The sequence below is a fragment of the Chelonia mydas genome, chromosome 6 (genome assembly GCF_015237465.2).
Source record: "Chelonia mydas isolate rCheMyd1 chromosome 6, rCheMyd1.pri.v2, whole genome shotgun sequence".
Taxonomy (NCBI): domain Eukaryota; kingdom Metazoa; phylum Chordata; order Testudines; family Cheloniidae; genus Chelonia; species Chelonia mydas.
Genome location: NC_051246.2, coordinates 65512326 through 65530534, shown reverse-complemented (window position 1 = coordinate 65530534; position 18209 = coordinate 65512326). Strand labels below are relative to the sequence as shown.

At 44.5% G+C, this 18209-nt stretch overlaps 1 protein-coding gene across 5 annotated transcripts in view; it reads left to right on the top strand.

Annotated features, from left to right (window-relative positions):
• ACTN1 (actinin alpha 1) overlaps positions 1 to 18209 on the top strand; it is a 129187-nt gene that overhangs the window by 48407 nt on the left and 62571 nt on the right. For all 5 annotated transcript variants that reach the window (XM_007054249.4, XM_037900289.2, XM_037900290.2 and 2 more), the window contains exons 2-3: positions 11314 to 11428; positions 17430 to 17549. In XM_007054249.4, coding sequence (XP_007054311.3) covers positions 11314 to 11428; positions 17430 to 17549 — 235 coding nt within the window. The remainder of the gene's footprint in view (positions 1 to 11313; positions 11429 to 17429; positions 17550 to 18209) is intronic.

Genomic DNA, 18209 nt, shown 5'->3' with positions numbered 1-18209 from the left:
GAGATCTCCAAGGAAAATCCAGAAGGGTGCAGGAAGAGCTGTTGATGTCTCAATAGATGACACTCTTCCCTTAGACTCATTACAGAGATCCAGCATGATATGGGCATCTCCAGCAGCACTGGAGAGATTTAAAATGGAAGTTTGGGAAAATTGTGGTCATCCAAACTGCATGGCTCTTTGTAGTGGTTTTAGTCCTGGTATCCTGGCCAAACCCATATCTGGGTAGTTGAGTTTCTGCCTCCATAAATTGATTTGATTTTTAATTCCTGTCTTTGGTGGCTTGTTGCTATTTTCCACCCAAGAAGGGGCTGCATCTTAGTCCTTTCAATATAGCTTAAAGTACTGTAAAGTGTTTTTTGGGGACTCGCAAAACATGTAATGCAAGCCGTAACGCCGTGTGATATTGCCTTCAGACAGCCTGCAACACAGTTCTATATTTTCTTGTGAGCTGATGTCTAAGGACCGAAACAATTGCTATTCAAGCCCAAATGAAGAGTCTCGCTAATCAGAATTTCACTTTAAAATAATATTAAGGGCATACTTTTAATGTTCCCAACATAGCCAGTTTTATTATTTAATTTTGCCAGGACTTCCTTCTGCTTCTCAGAGGAAAGGACTGAGATGGTAAGCCTTTCTGGTGACTTACTAATGTTATTACTGTTCTGGTCCTGCAGAAGTAAGCATTGCTAGTACTTTACCAATCTGAAATGCCATCTGACTCACTGATTTAATGGTTAATAGGCATTAAAATGGCAGCAGCAGATTCTTTCTCTGGCTGCACAGCGCTGTAATGGTAATGGAGACACAGGATTCATGAGGCTCATATGCTTGGAAGAAGAGCAAATATTTACCATGTATTTATGGAGGCGCATGCTGGGTTGTTTTTCTCTTACTACTTTAGCCTGTCATTGGCTAATAAAAGGTACACTCACTTCACAGCATTTTGCAATATCCTGTGGGGGAAAACCAGTTCGGCAAGGATCCCAGCTTTTCTTTCCCCATCCCATATAAAATTAGATTCCACTGAGCATACATGAGAAACTCCGATGCCAGACTCACCTGAAACTGGTGTATGTGAGAAGGTGGTTTGCTAATTCAGTTTTTACCATCCCAGAGAACGACTGGATTGCAGGGGATGAGGTCTTCTCCCCTGCCCCCACCTCTTTGCCAGCAGTGTTGATTTACTGTCAGAAACATCTCATACCTGTGAAATCCCAGGAAAAAAATAGACTGATTCTTGCTTACCTTGGCCACTATACTACAGACTTCTGTCAGTATAGTATGTCTGTCGGGGGATGAAGACTGGTGATCCCTGACTGACAGAGCTGTGGTGGCGGAAGCCCTAGTCTCGTAGTGCAGTTTTGCCAGTGTAACTGCATCTATCACTGGTATAGTTTGTTCACTTGTGGGGACTGGTACAAAGTGCAGCTTTGCTGACATTGCTGTATCCACACCAGGAAAGCTTTGGTGGTATAGTGTACCGATGCCTATATCAATAAAAGTTCTCCTAGTGTAGAGATAGCCCTAGACTAAATGGGCTTCTGCTTACTCCTTGACTTCCTTGTGAGCTGCACAGCTAAGTTCTGGCGGGTCGCTAAGGGCCTGTGTACGCTACAGAGCTCTGGTCAGTATAGCTATGCTGGCAGAGCTACATAGTGTAGATGCAGCCTAAGCTGGCAGGAGTTCTGCTGGTTTAGCTACACCACCTCCCCAAACGTTGTCTAGGCCAACAGAAGCACTCTTCTGTCAGGATAGTTGCACCTACACTAGGGGGTTTGCTGTCATAGCTTCACACTCCTATGCCAGCAAATCATTGTAGTGTAGACCAGGCCTGAGACAAAAGTATATTCAGCAGCAACAGAGGTGTAATAGAGGGAGTTGGTCTCTGGTGAGTTTCTGGGGGTATTGCCTGGACCTGAGAGATGTAGGTGTACATGTTTTACACTTTCACCCTCTGTCATTCCTTAGACTGCTACCAAATGTCTGAGTGGGAGGATGTCTGTAGTAGCCGAAGAGGCAGGTTTCAATAACTATGGCTACAGAAACAGTGCTGAATGTGGTTTGCCTGTCTACGCTTGCAGCCAAGCCGGGTTCAGCACTGATTCAGCTGGATCTGTCACAGGTAAGGCTAAGATTTTGTCATGGATATTTTTAGTAAAAGTCTGGGACAGGTCACGGGCAATAAACAAAAGTTCACGGAAGCCTGTGACCCGTTCTTGACTTTTACTAAAAATAACTCTGACAAAATGGGGAGGGTGGACGGTCCAGCACGTTCCACTGCTTAGGCTCTGAGGTTTCCCCCGCTGCGCACAGTGGCTGGGAGCACCAGGGCTGAAGCTGAAAATGTCTCAGAGGTCTCTGGAAGTCACGGATTCCGTGACAAAATCTTAGCCTTAGTCCTGGGCATCTGTAGTCAGAACTGATGCTAAGTTCTATTACAGAGCTAGCAAAACACTGATAAGTTTCTAAAATGGTTCTGTCTCAAAATCCACTTAATATATTTCTTGATTATTTTTTTTTAACTTGGTGACTTACTAGTCACTGCGATTTTGCTTTCAAAAGATGCTATAAAAATTTAAAGTAGTTTTGTTGCCCAGCTCAACTTGCCCTTATTGCTGTGTATCTAGAAGCAGGCATAGATATAGATCAATCATTGAAGACATAGATGTAAAATCTGCAACACAAGCCATGTGCAGCATCCAAACTTTCTACAGTGTAGGCTCTAAAAGTAAACACAAAGTGCTTGCTGGTGCCCTGTTCCCTTGGAAATTGTTGTGTGGCTTTAAATTTAAAAAAAAAAAAGGAATCAGTTACATTTCTGACTAGAAGAGGAAACTCAGTAGTTGGGTAAATGACTCTGACTACTTAATTCAGTTTTAGTCCAATAATATATCTGAAAAATCTCTCTCTGGAGTTTTGATGCATGAGGACAGGCTTGTTTGCGAGAAGCTCAGCCCGCGTCTCCGGAGGTCCTGTGGAAACAGCAGTTGTGTGGTGAAGTCAGCCAAGAGTTGACTGTTTTGGACTTTGGCTCATAGTTCTAAACACATGCATGAGTGTACGTGTAGGAAGGGGTGTAAGATACAGCTCTTAAAGCCATATGACTTATTCTCCTTTTCGACTGGATATTCCATTTTGGCTTACCTGGTAAAGTTGTAGTCTAACAATGACCACTGTGGAGGTGCATAGTTTTTGTTGTAGTTGCATGTGTGACCCATTGTGTTCAGTCACTGCACTGGCTCTGCTACTAAGTTGCTGGCAAGATTTGTGATTTGTTTGTAACCTATCTAAATATCTGTCCAGCTGTTAACCTGCCACAGTGCAGAAACTGGGCTGTGTTCATGTTTCCCATTTGTGTATTTTTATTTCATTGATCATGAATTGTGATGGGCTGGGGAAAAAGCAGCCAAGATACCGCAAGTTCTTGAGAGACTAAGCAGATAAAGAATCAACTCTTCTTCCCACCCCACTTTCTCTCCTTCTCTTTTGTATAAGAGAACTCCAAAGTAACAGTTGAAGGGTAACAGCGCAAGGAAAGAAAAAATCATACTAGAGTCATTGGGGTTGAAACGGATAATGAGCTAGTGCTGAGTGAGAGGAAATTCAGATTTGATATTAGAAAGAACTTCCATGGCCTGCTCAGCCATTCAGTCGAAATGTTCTGTTTAATAAGCTAGTTATGACCCAGTTAGCATGTTCAAGGAGAAGGTTATGTAGGCTTGTGGAAACGGTTGACTAGGGTTCCCTGCTTGAAGCAGGATATTAGTTACACACACACACACTATAAGTTTTAAACAAACAATTTAATACTGTACACGGCAATGATGATTGTGAAGCTTGGTTGAGGTGGTGAAGTTAGAGGGTGGGATATTTCCCAGGGAATGCCTTACTGCTAAATGATGAACTAGCTCTCGGCTGAGCTCTCAAGGGTTAACACATGGTTGTTAATGTAGCCTCACGCTCTACAAGGCAGCACGAATGGAGGGAGCCGAGACAGAATGGCAGACAGAGAAACACACTGTGTGTGTGTGTGTGAGAGAGAGAGGGGTGCATTTTCCCTTTAAGTACACTGACCCCACTCTAAGTACACTGCCTTTTTAAGTAGATCTCAGCAAGTTGAGACAGAAGTTGCTGCTAGCTAGCAAGCTCCCTCTGTCCTGAGCCCTGTCATGTCCCATCGTCGCCCCGCTCTATGGAGATGGGGTAAGTGGGGGGCAGGAGCAGGGGGGGAGGAGGACACCCTGACATTAGCCTCCCTATTCTCTCTCTTTCTCTCTCTCCTCCTCTTCTCCCCCCGACCTCGCCCCCCAGCAAGCAGGAGGCTCCCTGGAGCAGCTCCAAGGCAGAGGGCAGGAGCAGCACATGGCAGTGGGGGGAGGGACAGCTGAACTGCGGGCAATTGGTAGCCTGCTGAGTGGCTGCCACTGCACAGGGATCTTAGGGTAGCGGATAGGGGGGCTGCCAGTCCCCCCTGGTTCCAAGCCCCCACCAGCTAGCTGCAAAGGGCTGCTCTTCCTGCAAGCAGTGGACAAAGCAGGCGTTGCCGAACAACTCTATAAGGGAGCATTGCACAACTTTAAACGAGCATGGTCCCTAATTGATCAGCAACAAAACAAGGTTAACCAGGACAACTTTAAGTGAGGAGCTCCTGTATTACAGAACCATGGCTGAGGGGCTCAAATGAGGGTCTAGATGATTTTAAACCTAATTGTAGCATGGACAGGACATTACAGTTTGCTTCAGAAGTTAGTGGGTCCTTCTAGGCAATCCCATAATGCACAGCATCACGTCAAGAACCAATGCGAAGTGCCTACTTCCAAACCAGGTAGGAAGAGCAGGCTGTGTTGTGCACTCGGAAACATACAGGTGCAGCTATTCAAACACGTGGCTCTCCAAACATAAGCGCCCGCGGCTGGGTGAATTGATTTTGTTTTCTAAACATGTGTGACATGTACTTCTGAAGCAGTGTTGCCCCTACAGCCTTTACTTTGTGGTGAGGGAGGGACTTCCCCTAATTCAAGATGTGGCAGTTGAGAATTGTGGGATAGTACCCTGTAGCTATAGTTTGCCCAAGATTTCACACTGCAAAGTACATCTGACCTGGTTTGCAAAGTAGATAGTGTAACTGTGTTAGTGCACAGGGGATTGGCTGTCCGAAGGTCTCCCCTCTTCTAAACACAGACCAAACCTTTATGGAAACTTACTCGGCCTCAAAATTGTGTGTATGTGTTAATAGCATTGCATCATAAGTTATATTTAATGAAATAGGGAATTGGGTAGCTTTTGATGGGGGTTAACACTGTCTTGTTCTAGCACAGCTTATGCTCCTTTGAGCTGCTTGCTGCTAGACTTAAGTCCCCTAAATGGGAGAGTAGCAAACAGGACTTTCTTGGCTTAGTTACAATGTCTCTGCAGCTACTGTACAACTATGGTGCAGCCTCTCTGCCATGGTAGGAAGTTTTATACTCAACAGTAGAAGGAGGGGCTGGGGTGGAAGAAGGATTTTAGTAGGCCTTGAAAGAATAAAGAGCAGCTGAAAAGGTCAGATAAAGCTGGTATGTCACAGCAAGAAGATAAAACTGCCCATTTGATTTTATTAATATCTGTCACTTCTATGATTGTGGTGGCACTGACATCTTAGATTGCAAAAATTGCTTGAGGGGGTGAAGTGCATCATGCCTTGTGTGTTTTCCTGTTGCAGAGAGCTCTTACGCTTCTTGCAGCAATGTCACTTCTGTGTTTTGCCTTGTGCAACATATTGGAACTGTCACAGCACCTGTCCAAGTAATAATGGAAGTCTCTGTCCCAATGGTGCACCCTCTTTGTCAGTACTGGCTCTGAGACTTTGCCACATTCTTTAGAATCTGATAGTGGACATATATTGACTTATCATGGCTTCCCCCTGAATTGCAGGATGTCTCATAAGAGCTGTTGATTGCTTATCTCATCATCCTTTCCCAAAGGCCAGACCGACTGACTTTGGTGGTGGATTGGGGTGGAAATCTGGTGGGGGGTGTGTGTGTGTGTGTGTGGGCCAAAAAGGGTGTATTTGCTTTATATATGTATGAAGTCAGGCCCTTCCTTGCCCCAAGGAATTTACAGTCTAACCAGACAACCCAGAGTCAAAGGGTAGAAGGAAGGGACACAACATAAAGTAACTGAGCAGAGGCTTGCATTGCATTTTGTTTCATATTTTTATATTTAATATTTTTCTGAAGTAATCTCACTGTTTCTTGAAACTCCTCTTCCTCCTCCTCTCTCAGCAAAGAGACTAGTTCATGTGGACTGTGCTTACCTATTTAAGCAGTTGTTCCCCTGTAATCTTCTCTACAAAACTAGTTGTGCGACAACAACACCTGGGAGGAGAGTTGGGGAAGAAGTACCCTAGATAATTGGATGTGAAATGTCTGAAGGCCTTGGAGTTGTTGGAGTGGGGGCTAGTGCTCTGGTCTCTACTGCCTGCAGCAGCAGTCACTATTATCATTGAAAGAAGAAAAGGAGTACTTGTGGCACCTTAGAGACTAACCAATTTATTTGAGCATAAGCTTTCGTGAGCTACAGCTCACTTCATCACGAAAGCTTATGCTCAAATAAATTGGTTAGTCTCTAAGGTGCCACAAGTACTCCTTTTCTTTTTGCGAATACAGACTAACACGGCTGTTACTCTGAACCTATTATCATTGACTCGCTCTGTAAAAGCAGGTGGGGGCTCCATTTGTAGGTCACAAAATTGAGTCTTCCTGGGTTAGTGAGAGACAGATGCTCTTCCCTTATCAACTGGTTCGTAATGAGTCTACTCCTTCCAAGTATTCTGTCGCCTTTATCTTTTTGTTAGGAAGACTGTGTGGAGGCAACACACCTCTCCATTAGCTTCTCAATCTAGTCCCCTGGAGCCGTAGACTGTACCTTGGTAGTCAAACCGGGATGTTGCATTATCCTCATGACATGACTGAGAGCTTCATTTTAGCCTTTATGGAAATCCTCAGACAGGCATCTGCCCACATCTGTTCTACTTCCAGCATATGGCTGCTGTAGGCTGGTTTACCCCTTGCCTCTCCGGAGAACATGCATCTACTTCTGTAGCATGTGAGTAGCAATTAAGTGTATGCCAAAGTAATATATATCTAGTTAGTTGGGTTGAGATATGGTTAGTTGGGTTCCAAAGAAACGTACTAAGAAAATGACTATGGTAAATGAGTGTCTGCTACCAAGAGAGAGACCTGAATTCATATTCTATTTACTTCACAAGTGAAATGGCTGAGCTGGTGGATACTTACTCTGCTCCAGTTTTGTAGTGAGGACAATATTTGCTCTCCAAAGAAGAACAGCTGATCCAGAACAGTAGAAGTGTTAATAGTCTTTACTTTTTTTATTTTTTTGTAATTGATCTTATTATCTGAGTAGTTATGTTGCAGTAGCATTCAAAGGCCTCAGTCGAGGTGGGGACCCTAGTGTTTAAACAGCAGCTAGCACATGTGGGAGGAGACAATCCCCGTCCCAAAGGCCTTACAATTAAGGTGCAAAAAGAGAGGGAGGCTGAGCATAATGATGATAAAATCACACATTTATATGAGCTAGCTAAGTGTGTAACATAATGGTTCTGAATCATTTAGGGCTTCTAATGAACACACATTGGCTGTTGCCAACTACCCTTCAACCTAGCCACCCTTAGTTGGCTCATAACTCTTAGGTATCACAGAAGTGGGCCTTGAGAGGGGAATTGAAGAGTTGTGGTATTCAAGGGTGAAATTAAAATTATAACATACGTTAAGGTCTTTGGGTCAGGGAGCATCGCTGTGTTTGGGATATTTTTGTTCAAGTGCCATCCATATGTATGTATAGTTCTGTGTAAATAATACAGGGGCACTGTCATGGATTTTTGTGGAGGAAGCCCAACTGGTAGTACCTTTTTTATAGGCATGTTACTATATCCAGTTTAGCAAAAAAAAAAAATTTTAAACCTTTGAGATTAAAAATGTACTTCTTGTTTCCCTTTACCTCCATCTCCTTGTCCTAAAGTGGAGTGAAACAATGTCCTGACTCTTGCCTTTGTAGATGTCTAGGAAATACACATCTGTCGCTTTAGAGGAGTAATTTTAGCTAGTGAATAACTAAATGGGGATTCCAAGACCTCCATACCCCAAGAACTATTAATGTCCTGCTGAATTGCCAGCTGCCTCATGCCACCTCAGAAAACACAGGTGGTTTTTTTTTGGTCTGGCTGGTCCCTGGGCTGGGCCTGCACGGGAAATGAGGTTGGCTGGTTTCAACAACCTTTTCCTCTTTCAAAAGCTTTTTTCCCCTCCTGAAAGGAAGTACAGCTGCTGTAACGGCTGCCAGCTGCTGATGGGTACAGTTAGCTGTGACCAGGGCGGGGGGCTCTGTTTTCTTAACCGAAAAAATTGGAGAGGGGTGCGTGAGACAGATTCTCTGTGAAGCGAAGTCAGTAAAAATGGCTTGATCCAAGGCTGCTAAGATAGCTAGCCCTACCCAACAGTAAAATTTCCAGGACCCCACCATCTTACTACATTCTCTCACCTCTGGCCTCTCATCTGCCCATCACACATCTTTCTAACCCTCTACTTCAAGAGTACAGGGTACTTTACCCTGCACAGCATATGTAGCTAATGTAATTAGCTTTCTATGCACTAAATGTTTTCAATAAAGTGCACCCCACAGTTTGCGAGGATGCTTCCTGTGAGTCACATCAAGATGGCTGCTGTTTGTGAGAGAGATCAGTGAGACTGCATTTATTATTCATCAGCCTGCCCTTTGTAAAATGGTCCAGCGCATCCTCGGACAAGGTGGGTGGGGTAATACTGTTCATTGAACAAACTTTTGGTGAGAGAGGCAAGCTTTTGAGCTACACCAAATTGTTCTTTAGACCTGAAGTCTGTGTAGGTTGTAAGCGTCTCTCTCTCTCTCTCTCTCTCTCATATCAACAGAAGTTGGTCTAATAAAAGATATTACCTCATTCACCTTGTCTCTCTCCTATCCTGGGACCAGCATGGCTACAACCATATGGCAAACAGTGCATCCACCTACAGGGCTCCCAACTGTTGCTACATCAGTGCACTGTGGGGCTGCGTGGCAACTTGTGAACTTTTGTAGGACCTGAAGGGTGTGCTGGGAAACGGCTATGGACATCCCAGTACCCTTGGGAATTGTCACTACTTTCTGTATTAAACCAGCATGGAGCTCACCCAGGAGGAGCTGAGATGTCAGCTGTTTGCTTTGCAAGCTGATTTCTGACTGAATTTCCAGGTTTTGCAGAGTTAATTAGCATCAGAGGGTCTATGATATTGGTGAGTATGATTATAGGAGAGACCTAGGCATGTCAGAACTGGGGTTCTTGCGTATGGTTCGTTCTCAAGAAAGGCTTGCAATAGCATTGAAGTGGGTTGAGGTGCCTTCCAACCTCGGATATGCAGTTATTGTCCATGTGATGTCATTCCATATTCTTTATGAAAATATGCTTATGATATAACTGAGATATACTTTTATGCAAGATGGCTCATGAAATATCATTGGAAACGTTATAATTTACTGAATATGACTGTCCTATTTGTATGCACGTATCATTTCTGTATTTGAAATTAGGTATATTGACTATATTTCAACTATGTTACTTTGGGTGATGCCCCCTGCTAACACTTCAGGTACAACAGTGAAAAAGCCCAGACAGTGCTGATGGCCCATCAGCAAGAGACAATGGACTGTAAAAGAGCTTAGTCTTCCTGTAAATGTGTGGGTCAGCTTATGAAGAATGGCTGCAGGGGCCCTACAGAGGCATGTGACCATGCCACCGGATACTAGAACCCATCCTGAATCCTGTACTTTTCCACGAGAAGCTGGGGGTGGGAGGTTCAAACTAGGACACAAAGGATCTGGCATATGCAAATCCTATTTAAGGATGGAGAGTAAGGTAATCCAGGTCCTCAGTTCTCCCCCACTACTCCACCCAAGATCCTTTTATTCAACTAGTTAGCACACTGTCACACTTTGAACTTGAGGTATTTATTATTTTCATTTCTAAGTGAACAATAGGCATGCCACATTTCTGGCTTTACATATATGGCGCTTCCCCATAGCAACCTACCAGCTGATAAGGAAGAGATATCCAGGCAATCTATATTACCACGTGTTCAAAATGTTAATCTTAATTTAGGTCTCTGTCATCCTGCAATCTGTGGTCATGACTGTTTGGTCAGTTATGAGAGAGACAAATTTCACCACAACTCCTGAAAAATCTTTTCTGTGGTTATGCTCATCCCCTTGAAAAATCCTACGTTCTGACCACCTGGGATTATTTAAGACCCAGGGCATTTCCCAAAAGTATGTGGGTGTTAGTGTCCAGGCACAACTGGAATTTGGATATATGTGCTCTTGGGGCCTAAATTCCTTTTGCTGCACAGAATTGCTAGTTTATCGAATGGAGGCTATATTCTATTTTAGAGGTGGCTGCACTGGCTCCCAAACAATGGTCCATGGACAATCAGCAGACCACAGAACACTTTGTGGTGGCTTGTCGTCAGATTCTTAATTTTTCTCTTTTCCAGCTACTATATTGCATTAAAGGCAGCAAATACCACAGTTACTTGGCAAGCATTTATTCTTCCACTTAAGCAGCTGCCGTAAAGATGTTAAATGACCACGAAGGTGAGGTGAGGTGGCTTGTGTTACTATGAAGCAGAGAGGAGGTAGGCCACAAGACCATCCCTTTTAAGATGTTGCTCTCACACTTTGAGAGGCTCTGTAATATGTAGTCTGCGTAAGCGTGCAGGCTGTAGTACTTCCTAATGCTTTATTGACGAAGGAAAAAGGTGGTAAAAGAATGGTCCTCTGGTTCAAACACCCACCTTGAAATAGGTAGACCTGGATTATTTTCCCCTCTGACATACTGTGTGACTGAGTCACCTGCAGCCAAGGGAAGTAAATGGGAGCTGTGAATGCCTAACATTTCTGAAAATCAGATTCAGGTGTCTCAAGCTGAGCACCCAAAATTAGGGGGCGATCTGGAGAATTTATCATCCTGGAGCCCTGGATTGAGTAGTTGTTTCTACCAAACTCTTATTAGTATTGTACTTACACGTGGAAGGGCTTTGCAGGCCCTTTGTGTCTTCAGGTACTGGCTCTAGTGCTGTGCAGGGTCAATGCATCAAGTGTTGTTCAGTCTAATTGTGACTTGAAGGTAACCCCCTGTATCCTAGCATCAGTTCTTTGGTTGTCCGTATTTCCTTTCGGAACTGTAATATGGCCCTGGGAAGATTACCAACTGCTCTTTTCTTTTCTTCTCTTCCCTCCTGTTTCTAGACATTCACAGCATGGTGTAACTCTCACCTCCGCAAGGCCGGCACACAGATTGAGAACATAGAGGAAGATTTCAGGGATGGTCTTAAACTCATGTTACTTCTGGAAGTCATTTCAGGTGAGAGGGGTTTTGTGTGGGTTTAAGTGTCATTAATGTTGCTCACCCACTACTAAATACATTCAGGACAGCATGGGCAGTGGTGGTGGAAGCTTTGTCTGTGCCTGTTCCTGATCTGCAGTGTACTGAGAGCGAAGCTCAGGTTTTATGGCCTCTGCCCACTATCCAGTGCTTTTGCTCTTCTCTCTCCACCCCTTCCTATCAGCAAGGAATTTGGTTGAATTCGCTGAATTGTTTTTGTAAAAACAAAAACAACCCCCTCCCAGAAGTAAGTTTAAAAAAAATCAAAATGTTTTGATACTTTTCAAAACAAAACATTTTTTGATTTTTTTTAAAAACATTTTATTTGGCCCAAAACTAACTTTTCTCCCTTCCATCACCCGTTTCAGCCATTGAACCAAAAAAATCTGTTTGCACGTGTGTGTGTGTGTGTGTGTGTGTGTGTGTGTGTGTGTGTGTGTGAGAGAGAGAGATGTACAATTTTATATAAAACTGGGGTTTTTATGCTTAGGCTTTCTTTTGATGGCTCCTTCAGCAGGCTTTCCATGCCAGCAATAATGGCCCTCTGTTTGGTTTGCTCCCTTCCCCACCTCTTGTACTTACCAATAGAGATGCCTCAGCAGGGACACTCAAACCCTAACTCCCTATCTAGAGTGTCAGTTTTTGTGCTCTGCAGAAATTGAGGACACAACAAAACCTCAAGTTCCTTTCTTTTCCTCAGGCTGCTAGTTTTAGAGGGTTCGGAGTTCAAAATGCTTCTGACTTTGAAGTTAGGGATAGGAGTTCCACAGCACATACTCCGTTTTTGTAAGAAACTAGCTGACTGAGTCATCTGCTTACTTCATTTATTTACATTTTTAGTGAACCCTTGTTCACATGCAGGGGAGGAGTTGAAGGTGGGGAGGTAGATGTGAACCAATGCTGGTATTCAAGTTGCAGCTTGCTGAGGCTAAAGGGAAGGTGAGGGGATTGGAAGATGGAGGGAGAATGTGTTGGGAAACTCAGTGCATCTAACTTAAAATTAACCAATATGACTTGTAGCTATCACCACCCCTGTTTGTTACATCCTTGTCTCCCGTCAATCATCTGGTTTTGTCCGTTTAGGGCAGGGGTAGTCAATAGGTGGACCGTGGACCAAATCTAGATGACCAGACATTTTTGAACGGATCCCAAAATCTTTTTATTTACTTGTTGTTGTTTATTATTATTATTTTTCTCCGGAGTCTGGACCTTGACTGTACCTTAACCAGGAAATTTGGACCTTGACAAAATATAATTGACTACCCCTGGTTTAGGACAAGGACAGTGGGTTCCCATATATGCTGGAACCCATTCTGAGCACTGTGGCATTCTAAATATTGTAAGTGGTCCGGTCTATAGCAGTGTGTTTGATGTGATGCACCAGTCTGCCTCTAACGGCATGTCTACACTGCAGCAGCGTGCTAGAGTGCTAAGAATAGCAGTGTAGCTCAGAGTAGCATGGGTGGAAGCTCAGGCTAGCTGCCCAGGAAGCATGTTCCCAGCTGCACTGTAGACGTACCTGGAATGCAGCTGGGTGTGGCATGTGCTCCAAGCACTCTGTTCTAAAAGTTCAGGCCCTTGATAGTTCCCTTAAACACTCATACTTTTTGAGTACGGGAGGATTCCTTTACTAGGACTGCCAGACATTAAAAGGCATGGTTACTTAGGCACAGTTACAGTAACCCAGCTCCTAGGGGCAATCCAGTACAGGGATATAAAGGGTAGGGTCTCAGTGTGGATGTGGATCCCAGCCACTACCTTGCATGTAGGCTGATGCCTTGCATATTCCTGCTGCAGTTACTCCAAGTCCCCTGCCAACTGGGTGTGTCTGCCTGGCTCACAGCCTTCCAGTCTCAGCCTCCAGGCTACTGCCTCTGTCTGCTGTCCCTCTTCTTTTACAACCCTGGCTCTCTCCAGAGCCGCCTCTCACCTCCAGAGTGTCCTTCCTCTTCCTGTCCTCTGGGGATGGTGGAGCTCTCTACTGGCTAGATTTTGAACTGGGTAACAGTGCCCTCCACTGGCTGGATCCGTTCCTTTGAGCTCACAGGGACTGGGAAAAGATGCCCCAGTAATGAGGCAGCAGGCTCAGTACAATAATAATGGGCCATGTCAGCTCTGCTGAGATCCATGAGCAGATCTGAGCCTTTCCATGCGCTAGTGAGAACTAGCGTGACCAGATAGCAAGTGGGAGGTGGTAATACACACACAAATTAGGATTCTCCTTATAAAATTGGGATGTTTGGTCACCCTTGTCGGAACTGGCCACGGGGTGGGATAGAATCCCTGGTAGCACAACTGCCAGAGAGCAAGAGGGAGGGTGCTGCTAGAAGTGCTGTGGTGAGATAGGGTTTCTGTGCAGATTGCCCTAGCGTCCCATGGATCCACCAGACTGGGGTGCAAATGGGGCAGGCAGGTACGGTTCCCCCTCCAAACAGGGTATTATGGGAAGATTTCCACAAGGAAAGCCCCTTCCTTTTGCTTTTACATTAGGTGGTGATGATCTGGCCCTATTACAAGGTTTGGCCTGAAAAACAGCTTCCTTCCCGCCCCCTTTACAAAGCAGCTGACCAATAGCATTTTTTAATCAAACAAATTCCACTGTAAGCAGCTTTTAAGCCAACAGTTCTTTGCATTTTTTGGCCCCCAAACTACAGGCTTGGGCTTCTACATGAGAACCAGGAAGTGGAAGTCACTAGATTATTTTAATTGGCTGAGCGTAGTACAGAAAAGTAAAGCAGCAATGCAAACAGTAGAAAGCGAAGGCAGGGGGAACCCAAAACACTTCTCACATGGTTTAGCTCTAATAACCTATGAGGGAAAAAATTTTACAGGCACACAGTCATTTGACACTTTGCTCTGAAATCTTATTTGTTAAAAATGATTCTAGTCTAATGGAAAGGTCCTCAGTTCTTCAATTTTTTCCACTGCAAAGTTATTTTTAAATAAATAAATATCTTGCTGTAATGTCTGAAACACTGAGAACCTCATGCTGAAACTGATTGAAGCCAGCTTCACTTTTGTTTGCAATGACTTTCATTATGCAAGCTTGGAGAAATGCAAAATGAAAGCAGCAGTGTGTCATGTACTTTAGACCAGTGGCTCTCAACATTTCTAGACTACAGTACCCTTTTCTTGATTTGTGTACCCCAAGTGTCACCTCACTTAAAAACTGCTTACTTACAAAATCAGACATACAAATACAAAGTGTCACAGTGCAGTGTTGCTGAAAAATTGCTTACTTTATAATTTTTGACATATATTTCTAAAATAAATAATTGAAATATAGTGTACTTACATTTCAGTGTATAGTATATAGAGCAGTATAAATAAGTCATTGTATGAAATTTTAGTTTGTACTGACTTTGCTAGTGCTTTTTATGTAGCCTGTTGTAAAACTAGGCAAATATCTAGAGGAGTTGATGTACCCCCTGGAAGACCTCTGTGAATCCCCAGGGATACATGTACCCCAGGTTGAGAACCACTGTTGTAGACTATTAAAGTGAGAGAATTTTTTAAAATCTAAGCTGGCAGTAGTAATTTCGGTAAATAAACTTGTTTACACCGTAGGGTTAAGATGAGTGTCTCTCTTCTTGATTGTCAGGTAAAAAGAAACAGGCCTGCAATAAATAACGGAAACAATTATTATAATTGGAGATAAAATAATTTTTTCTCTCTGTGGGAGGGAGAGAATGCCCATTGAAGTAATCTGCTACTTTTTCCCCCTTCACCTTTCCAAACTTTTGTTAAAGAAACAACACATCTTTCTTCAGTGTGGCAGAAGAGTTCATGGAAAAAATAACATCTCTTCCCAATTAAACCTAGTGATATTGAGTCTGATCCTGCTCCCATTGAGTTAAATGATGCAGGATTGGGCCGTAGACTTTGGAACGAGAAATGAACTGAGTGAATAACCACTAACAAATAACTTAACCAAATTTGCACTTTTATCTCTTTGTGGATGTTCCATAACTTGTTAAAATTAGTTCTGAATGAAAACCTCTTGCAATTTTTTGAACTCTGTAACTCTCTCTTTGACATTTGGATGATTCTGCTTAGGTGATTGGTGACATGTGCCTATCTAATTAGGTTTCTGGTGTGAATGCTTATAGGATATATATTAAAATTCAATTTGAGTTCGTGCGAGCTTTTTTGTTTTCTATGAATGCCAGTTAAACTGGATCGTGCGAATATTCACAGGAAACCAATCAAAAGGGCCACAAATGTACCGGAAGCAAACTATTCTCCAAGCTCTACTCAAGTCAGAATTTGGTGTTTGCTGTGAGATCCAGCCCCATCCAAGTAGTGATTACTTGCTCTTGTCAAAGAGCTGTGTTGCTCCCCGTGAAAGGGCAGTCACCTCTTGAGCACCTCCTTGCAGCTGGGTGCAGTATTGTAGTCCTCTCGCCCCTGGTGCCTCCTGTAGGCTTCCAGCCAACCTTGGCAGGTCTTAGCGATTTGCCCCTCCAGCCAAGTCAAAGTCCAAATGAACCCTTTCCAGGGTATTAGAGTCCAATAAACAGTCTATTTGCTCTTGCTAGGGTCTTCAGCCCCTGGTCTGCGTCCTTTAAATTCAGCCCTTTGTTCAGGCTCCCAAATAAGCCCTACCCCCTTCAGGGGTTTGACACTTTATCTGTGGCTAGGAGGGGAACCCAGGCCCACACACTACTCCAGGGTCCCACCTAGGGACTCTCTAAACAGCAGCCATGTACAGCTCGATTCAATTCATTGCTGCTTCTTCCTGGGTCTCTTCCTCCCTGGCCCCCTTAGCTTCACCCTTATCTCAGGGTTACGATTCTTAGGTCCTTTCTTTTCCTGCAAACCCAGCTATGCAAAATGCATCCAGAAAACAAACTCCGTTGTCCCTCAAGTTCATGTGGCCAGAGAGGCGCGCTCCTCTGGTTCCAGTGAGAAACTGAACTGCTAAGCAGGGCCCTGATTGACTGTTGCTAGCCCCTCTAGCCCTTGGAGGATCAGGTCTGTGTGGGTTGCGAAACTGCAACTGCAGAGCCTCCTTTCTAGGCAAGCTTGGAGGACACACCTTTACTGCTCTTTTTCTCTCAGCTTGCTGCTTCTTGGAGTACAGGTAGTAGGACTGCGAGGACCCCAGCAGGAAGGGGGTTGGGGGGGCGGTAAGAAGGGAAGAGTAGGCTGTGGCCCTGATGGGGCAGAGCAGAGACTGCTGGGCAGGATTGGAAGGAGGAGGATGAGCCTCCAGCCAAAGGGGAAGGCTAGCCCATTGCTGAAGTTTTTGCCCAGGGAGAGCTCCAAGGCTCCCAGCTGGGGAGTGACTGTGTGGGGCCATTGACACCAGATCTCTGCAGCCACAAGGTGCTGGGAAGGCTTCCCCCCTTCCCCAGACAGAACTGTGAGGAGTCAGTCGCTGTCCCTGGCCGGCTGGTGAATGTACCCTGGCAGGAGCCATTCAGCAGGCTGGTGGCCTTCCCCACAGCTGTGGCCTTGTCTCTCACCGTGTCCTAAAAAAGGTGAGGCTTGTGCTCATCTGATCTTTAGCAACAGTGAGTTCCATGGCAGAGAAGTTTCATGAGAGATTGTCCTGCCCTGGAACATAGGGAAGCAAGTTTTGGGGCACAGACCAGTTACTGTAACTTACGGCTGATAGGCTCTCCAGAGCATGCATCAAAGATTATGGGGAGTGGCCTAGTCCAATAACTGTCTGAGGTGTGGTAATGGTAATACTCCCCTCCCCTCCAACAGTCTCTTCAAGGGTGCTCTTTGTATTTGTTGGGGTTTTGTTGGGGGGAGGGGTCAGCAAAGTGCATCAATTATTAGAATTCCCAGGAAGTGACCAAAAAGACTGTGTGCTGTATCTTCACTGCTGAGGGCAAGAACATGTGTAATTTGGATCAAGCATCGGGGTTATCTTATTAGATCTGCCTACTTGGACAGTTGGTGGGGAGAGTGGAATGGAGCAGTTCCGAATTTGTTTTGTGTTTTTTTTTCCCCCCCTCTTTCTGGCTAGGTGAACGTTTGGCTAAGCCTGAAAGAGGCAAAATGCGAGTGCACAAAATCTCCAATGTGAACAAGGCCCTGGATTTCATTGCTAGCAAAGGAGTGAAGCTGGTGTCTATTGGAGCAGAAGGTAAGGGAGCCAGTGCATACCTCTAATGCTCAAAATCTGGAGGGAGGCGGGGGGTGATGGGTGGACTGGCAGATCCCTCCATTTTAGACCCAGTCTAAATATGCTATTTCCCCCAGTCGACACCACATTCTCTCCCCTGCGCAACCCTCCCCCCTGCCCCTCGCCCCCTTCTTCCCCCCCACTGTATAGCCTTGTTTATAACCTAGCTCATGCCTCTCTGTGTAAGGCAAGGGTGGGGGGAGCTGCCCCTTGATGAAGACTGAAATCCCACTTGCCAGTACGGTTGCAGCGTTGAGAGGTCTGTACTTTTCTTGCCATACACTTTTTCTAACTCTCCAGCTCTGACTCAGTGGCAATGTTTAGAGAGGCTATAAATATTTCATGTATGAAAGATGTTGTATAAAATAAAACTGTTCCATGTATATTTGGAATATGGAGTTAAATACAAGGGGAGCAAGAGTAAGAAGTGCGTGAGGGAGAAAAGATTCCTTCAGCTGAGATTTGTAAAAGTGGAGAGACAAGGAAGCTGTTTTAGACAGTACGGTCTGTGGAGAAGGGGCTTGGTCTAATGGTGGTGAGGTTATGCAGAGGCCAGAGTGGAGTGAATTTTTTTTTAATTACCAATTTTAATCACAATTTAAATCAGCGAGCAGGAAACCT